This window comes from Musca domestica, unplaced genomic scaffold (genome assembly GCF_030504385.1).
Source record: "Musca domestica strain aabys unplaced genomic scaffold, Musca_domestica.polishedcontigs.V.1.1 6, whole genome shotgun sequence".
Taxonomy (NCBI): Eukaryota; Metazoa; Arthropoda; class Insecta; order Diptera; family Muscidae; genus Musca; species Musca domestica.
In genome coordinates, this window is record NW_026712363.1 from 22512390 (window position 1) to 22523413 (window position 11024).

General features: G+C 33.5%; 1 protein-coding gene and 2 non-coding genes across 3 annotated transcripts; all 3 read right to left on the reverse strand.

The window, feature by feature from the left end:
• Window positions 1-4766: 4766 nt before the first annotated feature.
• Window positions 4767-7455, reverse strand: LOC101900576 (small ribosomal subunit protein eS4). Its single transcript, XM_005189642.4, has 5 exons — window positions 7329-7455; window positions 6716-6974; window positions 6548-6645; window positions 5375-5546; window positions 4767-5108 (listed from the first exon to the last, which is right to left on the reverse strand). The coding sequence occupies exons 1-5, from the start codon at window positions 7329-7331 to the stop codon at window positions 4858-4860; spliced, it is 783 nt and encodes a 260-aa protein (XP_005189699.1). The 5' UTR covers window positions 7332-7455; the 3' UTR covers window positions 4767-4857.
• Window positions 5191-5341, reverse strand: LOC131805761 (small nucleolar RNA psi28S-3327). Its single transcript, XR_009343814.1, has one exon. It is a non-coding gene; the product is annotated as a small nucleolar RNA psi28S-3327 (small nucleolar RNA).
• On the reverse strand, window positions 5628-5771 carry LOC131805760 (small nucleolar RNA psi28S-3327). Its single transcript, XR_009343813.1, has one exon. It is a non-coding gene; the product is annotated as a small nucleolar RNA psi28S-3327 (small nucleolar RNA).
• Window positions 7456-11024: the final 3569 nt, after the last annotated feature.

Here is an 11024-nt window from a genome sequence, read left to right on the forward strand (position 1 = left end):
CCATGATACACAATTTATCATTGTCTAATTGACAACTCATAGAAGGACCAGAGGAAAATCATTCATTTCCACATTAGAAACATCCATCATAACAAGTTAAGGTTCAGGTTAAAACTAAAACTGTGAATAGCATTGAGGCGTGAAGTTGCCAATTGGCATCTTATCCTCGTATTAAAATGCCTTTCTTGTTATATTCTTATTTATATTCATGTTACCATTAACATTTCTTTTCAAATCATTCCATTTGTTAGAGAAAGTAAATCTATTCCCCATTTTTAAAAAATAAAAATTACTTATTGTCAAATATTTTCAAAAGTATTCCTTTGTATATAAATTTGTAAAAAAAATACTTTTTTATTTTGTTTTTGTATAAATATGTATGTATTTTGTTTTTATTAAAAGTAATTCAGTTATGTGATAAACACAAGTGTCATAATCTTTATCTTCATTTTGTATTGTCAGTATATTTTGTTTTGTATAATATTTAATATGTTTTTTTTTTTCTTTGAATGTGTAAAAACAAAATTAAATCGAAATCTATCATTTCTCTTCGTCACTCACAAATTTCTTAATTTTTGTAAATATATTTTCTTAAGTTAAGAATTGTTAAAACTAAACTTAAAGAAGAACGAATTAAATTAGTTTTATTCAGAAAATATATATGAATGATGATGTGTTTCATTTCTAAAATGGAGATGGGGTTCTAAAGCTGAAACAATCATAAAATAATGAATGAAAATTTTAGTATTCTAGATATTTATCTTAACAATTTTTGATAATTACTCTTTCATTAATTTCTTTTGCTGTCTTTTAAAAATACAACTCTGATTCAAGACAATTCCTCCTGTGTAAGCCCCTAGTTAAAGGGTGAAACCATGGCAGAAGAATACAGGTAGATGCATCAACGCTTGGGAGCATTGATATGTCAAAAAAATGTAAATGTTTTTTCAAATATAAGTGGATTTTTATATGTTTTCTTATACTACGTCATACGGAGACTATTATAATTTGCGTTTTTCAACAATTTTTACAAAATTTTAATAATTTTTCATTCAACATTTACAATTCCAAAATTGGTTTGACAGTTCATTGTCCCAGCAGCTGTGTCGACGCGTCTACCTATATTCTTCTACCATGGGTGAAACATAACAAAAGCTCATTTAGACTAATCATTTTAAATCCAGTCGATTCCTATTTTCAACTTTCACGCGTTTTTTTATTATTTCCTCAAGAAATTTCAAAAATAATATTTTGAAATATAAAATTGGAAGGAGTTTATGTTAACTCAAGTTTTTCTCCAATGTTTCCAATCGACTGTTAAGTCAACACATGATGGTGTATAATATACAAGTATCAGAAGAATATATTGGCAAAAACAAGTTGATATTAATAACCAGTAAGGAAAAGTTAAAAGTCGGGCGAGGCCGACTATATGATATTCTACACCACTATGCATATTTAATAGAGCTCCCCTAACAAAAGAATTTATTTCAAGTAGATCATACCACCTGTCAACATTTGGCTTTAGAGCAGTTATAATTTGGTTTCAGAGGGAACTTAATATGAAAGACATATCCAATTCTCAATCAATTTTCATTAAATTTGACTGAGAAGTATTATATTAAAAATATATACAGTGAGAGATAAAACAACTGCAACAAACTTCAGACTGCTGTCATTTCTAAGCCACAACCATGGTAGAAGAATATAGGTAGACGCATCGACACAGCTGCTGGGACAATGAACTGTCAAACCAATTTTGGAATTGAAAATGTTGAATGAAAAATTGTTTAAATTTGTAAAAATTTTTGAAAAACACGAATTATAAGAACCCCCGAATGACGTCGTATAAGAACACATATAAAAATCTACTTATATTAAAAAAAAAAAACATTTAAAATTTTTTGACATATCAATGCTCCCAAGCGATGATGCATCTACCTGTATTCTTCTGCCATGGCCACAACCAGATAGCTGTTAAAATTATTCCAGTGATAGCTCATTATATTGTTTACAGGAGTACAAAAGCATTTTGATGAGAATTTTCCAGTAAAAAAGTTATTCGTGATGGAATTCAAACGTGATAGTGTGATTTCTTTATATATGGCTGGAAAACCACAAGTGGCTATCGTTAGAGCTCTCCAGCATTTAAATGTGAATAAATCTTTTGTGTCACGTACCATCGCTTTTTACCGTTGATACTGGTAGCGTAGCCCGACGTCAAGAAAGTGGACGGAAGAAAACAGTAACATCAGCAGAAATGTTTCGAAAAGTAAAGAAGCGACTTGATCGAAATCCGCGTCACAGTGGCCAAAAAATGGCTTGTGACCTGAACATATCACAATACTCCATTCGGCAAATATTGAATAATGAGCTAGGGGTAAAGCCATTAAAATTCCAAAATGTGCAAAAACTGACATCGCAACAGAAAGAAAATAGACTCAAAAGAGCTAAAGAGTTGCTTCGCTTGGCCGAAAGTGGTCAAAGAGGTCAGCTGAAAATGTGCCCCTTCGGTTGGCCACCATAACTCAAGCGCAGGCCATGGTGATGGAGTGGGTCGCCATAACAGCCGATGGTCGCTCCCCGCTCGTATTAATCGATCCTGGGATCAAAATAAATGCCGAATATTATCGCTAAAATATTCTGGAGGCCGCAGACTTTGGTCATTCTAACAGGACTCAGCACGCACCACCCAAGAATGGTTACAAAATGAGGTTCCTCGATTCATTTCCAGCGCACAATTGCCACAAAAATCTCCGGATACCAATTCGCTGGACTATTGTGTCTGGAATAATTTGGAAAGCAAGTTTGGCTTTAAAAAATACCAAAGTGTCGATTACATCAAGCAAGCGCTTTGTCGGGATGGGCCAAAATACCGCAGAGCAACATTCGGGCAGCGTGGCCGTTTGAATGCCATAATTCGTGCCAAAGGCGACCAATTTGAATAAATCTAAACTTATTCTTAAATTTGATGCTATTTCCGAAATTTTTTGTAAAAATTATGGTGCTTGACTTAGTTGTAGTTTTTTAATCGTACCCTGTATATCGGAGCCGAGTTCCACCAAATGAAAACGTACGTCTCAAAATTCACTCCATTTGGGCTGATATTAGGCATTATTGGAACAATAAACCGGAAATAGGGTTAAGTATATATATGGGAGCAATATCCAAATCTTAGCCGTTCTTGATAAAAATTTGGCAAAAATATTTCCGAGCTCTATTAGATATCTGGCAACAAATATAATTGTTTTCTAATGCATTTTACGAATGTGGGAGACTTGAACACCAGATCGGATGAAACATTCATTTATGTGGGGGCTATTGCTATATCTGAACCGATATTCAACAAATTTGATGTAATTGCTTGTATGTTGAATTCCTCATATAGGCCATTTAGTACACAACTAACCCAAATCGGTGGAAGGTAGCTATGCCTAAATTCGAACCGATTCTCACCAATTTTAATATGGTTCATCCTTGGGCCAAACAAAGATTGTTTGGAAAATTTCATCTCAATTGGAGAATAAATGCGACCTGCATTTTGTTCACAAAATACAAGGCCAGGTGATTATATGAAGATTCTCAAAAGTAACTATGGGTCTTTATCGCCTCCTTTTCCACGTTACAAACAAATGCGCAAAGACATAATACCCTTACCACTATGTGGTGTAGGGTATAAATATGGTAACATGAATTCAGTAAACTTTATGTTAGAAGATCAAGGGAAGATGGCCTGACCTTTTGCTTATCGGACAGTGCATATTTAAATGAAACTTGTAATAACGAAAATCGATTTATTTTCCGACAACATAATTTTTTTTCTACCGAAAAGATGTAATAACCGTCCTAGATCAAATATTTCCAGTAATTAATAGTATAAACGCGCAATTAGTTTTAATTAAATATAGTTTTTGCTCCAAATTCTCACCGCCGGCGATTTGTTCACATCTGATGGGCCGCCGCCAAAAAAAATTGATTCACTCCGTTGTCTGACCGGTACCTACCGAAGTTCGTTCTTTTTACGATTAAAGCCATATTTTTAACGGAATTGTTTAAAATCCAGTATTTCGAGTTTGTAGTGTCTTCCTATTGCAGAACATTGTCTATATGGATCTTTTTCTGAGGTCTCCATGAATGCACCTCCTCGTATTTAATATTTTGATGATTTTAGCCACATTTTCTACGAAATAGTTTCAAATTTGGTATCTGTAGGTTGATTCTCTAACTCGCATTTGAAGTTACCGACAAAACTTGATAAAATCAAGATTCATATAATTTCTCCAAGTTAGCGACCAAAATAAAGTAGTCGCCATGGCAGAATTCAGGTAGATACTTTAACGCTTGGAAACATTGATATGTCAAACACTACCTTTAGTCTTCTACCATAGTAAATCGTTAAATTCTACCGATAGCAACAGCGCTGTCAACTTTAGTCTTTTCATTCAAAATTTTGCGATTTAATTTTGTCAGTAACTCAAGAAATGAGTTAGAGAATTCCACTACTAATGTAGTCTATGTAGATCCACGTTTCTTATGGCCTTTCCTATGTAAAGCCACCTTCCAATAATCTGCATTATGGTTTTAACCTTTTCCATAGAAACTATTTCAAATTTAGTATTTGGAACCCCTGTAGCATAGATTCTTTTTTGTATAGCCCACATATTTTTAGTTTAATACCCAAAATAATAAATATACCAATATCCAAAATTTCCATAGATTTAAAATCTAGTCACAAATGATTATTGCAAGTAAAAAATGCATTAAAATAATTTTTTGGATGTTTTTAATGTATTTTTTTCATTTTGTATGTAAAACGTAAACTAAAAACATTCTTTGTGTTTTCTTTTAAAAACTAGTTTACTTCTTGGCGGCCAAACGCTTGTCACGTTCTTCAGCAATGCTCAATTTAACACCCTTACCCTTAGGCAAGCTAATGTAGGGCTTGTTACCCTTGCCAATGATGAAGACATTGGTCAAACGGGTAGCGAAAACATGGCCTTGAGTGTCCTTAATGTGCACAATATCGAAGGAGCCAGGATGTCTTTCACGGTTGACAACGGTACCGACACGACCCAAATTTCTACCTCCAGTGATCATGCACAAGTTGCCTGAAGAAGGAAGAAAGAAACAAAATATATTATTAGTTAAGGGATCGTTAATTAAAGAAATATAAGTTAGTTGTTTCGATGGAAATGTAATTGAACTAAATGTTATGACCTTATCATGGGGTTAGGATAAAGCCATGACCGTGTTGCAAAAATTGCTATTGGCTTACTTTTGAACCATAAAAATGTGGAATATTTTTTAAATCATTAAATATGGTCTTCGATTAAGCCAAAATATTATTTAATTTTTCTTGACAGTTTCAACTTACCGGAATCGAACTTAATGTAGTCGGTGATTTTGCCGGTGGCAATGTCAACTTGAACGGTATCGTTGGCCTTGATCAAAGGATCAGGGTAACGGATGGTGCGGCCGTCGTGGGTAACAACGAATGGAACACCCTTGGCACCCAATTGGGTCTTGCGGACCTTGCACAATTTGTACTAAAATAATAGAAAATTGAAAAACTATTAATAAATTTGAAACAACAACAGTATTTCGAAATGACACTTGTTTTTAACAACTCTTGTAATTGAACGTAAATGTTATCACAGTACCATTAAAAAGGGGTAAAGCAATGACCGTCGTTACAAAAATTGCTTTAGGCCTAGTTTTGAACCACAATTAATTGATTTAGTTTATTAAAATGGTCTTCGATAAGCCATATTTTCGTACAGAAATGTAAATACCGAAAAAAATGTAATTGAACGTAGATGTTATTGCAGTGCCATTTAAGAGACAAGGCAATGACCGTCGTTACAAAAATTGCTTTTGGGCTTTTTTGAAATAAACCATAATCAATGGTGGGACATATATCCATCGATATGGTGTTGGAAAGCCACAAACCTTACAAAAAAAAAAAAGTACAAACAAAACTGTAATGTAGGGCTAACACTGAGAAGAGTTTATATGGCCTAACGATAAAATGATTACAAATATTGGCTCCCAGAAATAACTTTGTTTGAAATCCATTTAACACAGATTTCACCTAATCCTTCTTGCGATATTTCGGTTAGATATAGGGAAGAAAACAATGAAAACTTCTTTGGATGGCTTGAAAATGCACTTTGCCATGCTCCTCACTTTTATGTTAGCGTTCGTCCATATTTATTGCTTGCATATCCATCAAGTGTTATAATACATCTCGGATAGTTAAATAATCTGGGTTGTACTACACCTTCGTTTAATTAATCAAATTGGAATTATATTCCCAATGTGGATAACATAGAGACGAGACGATAAAAGGGCACTAATACCGATGATACTAATCTATGGAAAATGTAGAGCTACAAAATATCTCCCTCCCATTCGGATGTTTGTCCATATTCTGACTGCGGCTATAAATTCATAACAAGCCTGAACTATTTGCACAGCTTTCCGATTCTGTTCGCCTTTTTAAAATCAAACTTAGATTACATTTTTTACAGTAGAGTGCAATACTTACGGCAGCTTCTTCATTGGAGATGCGGTGAATGGTGAAACGACCCTTGATGTCATAGATCAAACGGAAGTTTTCGCCGGTCTTTTCAATGGAGATAACATCTGCAATTTACAAAAACAAATACGCATTATAAACATTTCCGCTGTTCCTTTTCAAGAAATTCGTACTTACCCATGAAACCAGCTGGGTAGGTTGGGTCGGTGCGTACCTTACCGTCAACCTTAATCAAACGCTGCATAACAATTTTGGTTACTTCAGCGCCGTTCAAGGCATACTTTAGACGATTTCTCAAGAAGATCATCAAAGGCAATGATTCGCGCAATTTGTGGGGGCCGGTGGAGGGACGGGGAGCGAATACACCTCCCAATTTGTCCAACATCCAAGCCTTTGGGGCGGCTAAACGTTTCAAGTGCTTCTTAGGACCTCGCGCCTATTGACATGGAAAACACACAAAAAACATTTTATTAAACACCGAAACACAAGCTTCCGTTCCAACAGCGGGAACAGCATAAGGATAACATAATTCATTTATTAACAAAAATGCACTGCCATCTCACTTTTTGTATGTCATTTTAATACAAATGTCATTTTTTGTTTATATTCCATTTCAACTCAAATACACTTCCTTTTGTTTGCTTCATTAACACTTAATCGTGGAAATATTTACATTTTTATTTTATTCACACTGTTGCGGTGTCACATCTCTCAAACATTTTCACATTTTTGCAATTTTTGTGGGGATGGCAATGAATTTTTGAACACATATAAATTTGGTAGAACCTACCATCTTGTAAGATACGAAAAAAAGGAAAGGAAGACGGCCGGATGTCGCTTTATTTGACAGATATTTTGACAGTTGTTTATGAGTTATTGTTCAGTGGCTTTAATCCTATAACATAGTTGTATTGACGCTGTCATGGTTATGGCGCCATCTAGCTTTCGCATTGTAGTAACGACATTTAGAGGAGTTCACACTTTTATATTTTAAAAATTTAAGACCTTTTTCTTGGCTTTTTGAATATTTTCTATAAAATATTTGCATTCTGCATATTATCCAGCAGAAATAAGTGTAATATTTAGAAGTAAACTCTAAATTCAAAGGCTGAAATTAGGTTATAGCTAATAATACATAAAAAATACAAGACAGTGTTGTCTCTTTAAAATCATTTCAAATCGAGAAAAAAATCTACAACTTTGCGTTCTGGAAAAAGTATTTTTCTAGTTATTAATTTTATAAAATTTTCGAGAGTGTCAAATAGACAAAACAATTTTTACTTGGTAAGAAACATAATTTTCAAAATACCTGAGTACAATTTCTTCTTATGATGCCACAAAACATACATTCACTTTTTGTACGTGTGACTTGTGTTTGAATGATTCAAATGGTTATTTTTAATATTTTTAAATTTTGTAAAAATTCAAAACACATAGCTCAAAAAGAAAAGTACCTCAAATTTAAGGAAACTAGGAAAATGCAACTCTGTATTAGGGTTTTATTATATTAAATAAACCTGGACATCATTGACATTTAAACATGGTAGAACAGCTGCTGGGAAATGAATTGTCAAACCAATTTTAAATTTGAAAATTTTGAATGAAAAATTATTTAAATTTGTAATAATTTTGAAAAACGCACATCATAACAAAATCCGATTGGTGTCGTATAAGAAAACTTATAATCTACTTTTTTGAAAAAATTAAAAAAAATGGCATTTCAATGCTGCCAAGCGTTGGAATATTGGGGGTTCTCTACAAAATTGAATCGAAGATAGTAGGACAAGGCACCGAAAGAGAAAAATATATACTTAGGGAGTAGTTTTGGTTTGAAACATAGTATTCAAAACAAACGCGTATAATTTGTTCTTGTGGTGACCTCAAAACATGTATCCATGGTACAATAAGGAGGTAGAACAGCTTCGTAAAACTACAAATACCGCCCTGAGGCTTTGCCCGCTTCCTGTCAGACTCATTCAAAATTATTGTTTATTATTGTTATTAAAATAGTTAAATAGCGCAAAAAAAAAAGAATAAAATGCCTAGATTTTCGCTCAAAAATATGATCCAAACTGTTCAATCTTTCAATATCATGGCTAAGCTGGTTAATAGCTTTAATGCGTGAGCCGAATTTTACGTTTCTTTCGTGTCTTGGTTTTGAAAATATTAGTTGTGTTCCAGTACTTTTTTAGTAGTAAAACTAGCAGAAGAGAGAACAGTTCTAAATGTCATTCTCGTTTAGGTTTGCTCAAAAAATAAGGGAACGGAAAATTAGCAGAAATGCGATAAAATGTCAAAATTCAAAATTCCAAAAGTAAACAGCCTAAATCGGACTGGTGAAACCTTACTGAAAAGAGCGCCAACATTTAAAAAATGAGTATTGAAGACGATAAGTTAAAATTAATAATTTATAATAATAATTAATAATCTGATTCCTCATTCAGCCAGTCCTCTTCACTGCTGGAATCATCCAAAAGTGAATACATCAGTTGCTCCATATTTTCTCTTTTCGTTTTTTGCACGACAAATATTAGTTTTTCCTTTAGTTTTCAAGTTGATCATTTTCTTTATTGAAATGTATCAATACATTTTTCAACCTTGTTAGCCCTGCCAATTAAATGTCAAATTTACAATATGCACATTTCTGCTCGGCCAAATTCATGTAGCTAAAACAAGCAGAAATGTGCACCACTCAGCGCCATTTTTTCTCGAGAGAGCGGCAAGTTTTGCTAGTTTTTGGAGTACGGGAACGCGTTGTAGCAGAATTAGTGCTAATTAGTACTAATTTGCAGGTTGTGGAACACAACTATTTTGTTTTCATTTTTCAAAACGATAAATTCATACACAAAAGTTGTGTTCCAGAACCTAAAAATTAGTAATAATTAGTACTAATTCTGCTACAACGCGTTCCCGTACTCCAAAAACTAGCAAAACTTGCAGCTCTCTCTCTCTGAGTGGTGCACATTTCTGCTTGTTTTAGCTACATGAATTTGGCCGAGCAGAAATGTGCAATTTGTTAATTTGACATTTAATTGGCAGGGCTAACAAGGTTGAAAAATGTATTGATATAATTCAATGTTCCCGCGTCATAACAAAAGTAAAGAAAATGTTCAACTTAAAAACTAAAGGAAAAACTATTATTTGTCGTGTAAAAAACAAAAAGAGAAAGTATGTAGCAACTGATGTATTCACTTTTGGATAATTGAAGAGGACTGGCTGAATGAGGAATCAGATTATTAATTATTATTATAGATTATTAATTTTAACATATCGTCTTCAATACTCATTTTTTTAAATTTTGGCGTCCTTTTCAGTAAAGGGCGGAATACATAAAGCGCTTATCTGGCTGGCTTCTTCGGAAATGAACAAAGGAGCCTAGGGCCAAAATCGAACTAAGTCAACCTAAACCTCCTTTGTTCATCTACGAAGAAGCCAGCCGATGACTTAAGCCAGCCAAATATGCTCTTTATGTATTTCCAGCCTAAGGTTTCACCAGTCCGATTTAGACCTTGACATTTCATCGCATTTCTGCTAATATTCCGTTCCCTTATTTTTTGAGCACACCTAAATGAGAATGATATTTCGAACTGTTCTCTCTTCTGCTAGTTTAACTACTAAAAAAGTACTGAGACACAACTATTATTAATGCCCGCCCCGCAATTTAAGTTTCTTCCAATCATTGATTTTGAAAATATTTTGTTTTTATTTTTCAAAACAACAAATACATACGCAAAATTGGCAGAAGCCGGGCACACTTAAAAAAAATTTTAATTAATATTTATTAATCCATTGTACATACACATATCAGAGATGGGAACTTGCTTTCCACGCAAAAAAATTTGACAAGGCAAATTACAGAAAATGCAAAGGCGGGAATGCCGTTTTAAAATGACTTTACTTTCTTAATTTTACCATGCTTTCCAACAGTTTGCCAGATTATTTGTTTAGTCTATGGAATAGAATTTTGAAATAACATTTTGGGATCTTTCAAAATTTTATTTGTCATTCGTTTCTGGAATTGCGGTTTTTATAATAACACAAACCAAATGAATAATATGCATCTTTTACAAATTAAGGTCTTTGAAATTAGAGCCAATGCAAGTTCACGTCATCGTCACATTTTCTTACACAATACCAAAAACTTCGTAAATGGTCATATTGACGCTCAGAATACCTATTCGCAGCAAACGTCATCGAATTTTGTCGACAAATAGAATAAGGATGAATAAATCTATTTATACCAACACGAGTCGAAATGATTTCCACCACATCCACCTAAATATTTACAAATCCTTCCGTCTGCTGAGTTACAGATAGAGGCATGGAACAATGAAGACAAGTAAGGGAATTGCAATCACATGTAGTGGGATTCTCTAACTCATTTTGAGTTACCGACAAATATTGGTAAAATTATTTTTTTTTTTTATTTATTTAAATAAGACAGAAAATTTTCTGTGCAGGTTCATGTCTTCGTATAGCCCCCAAT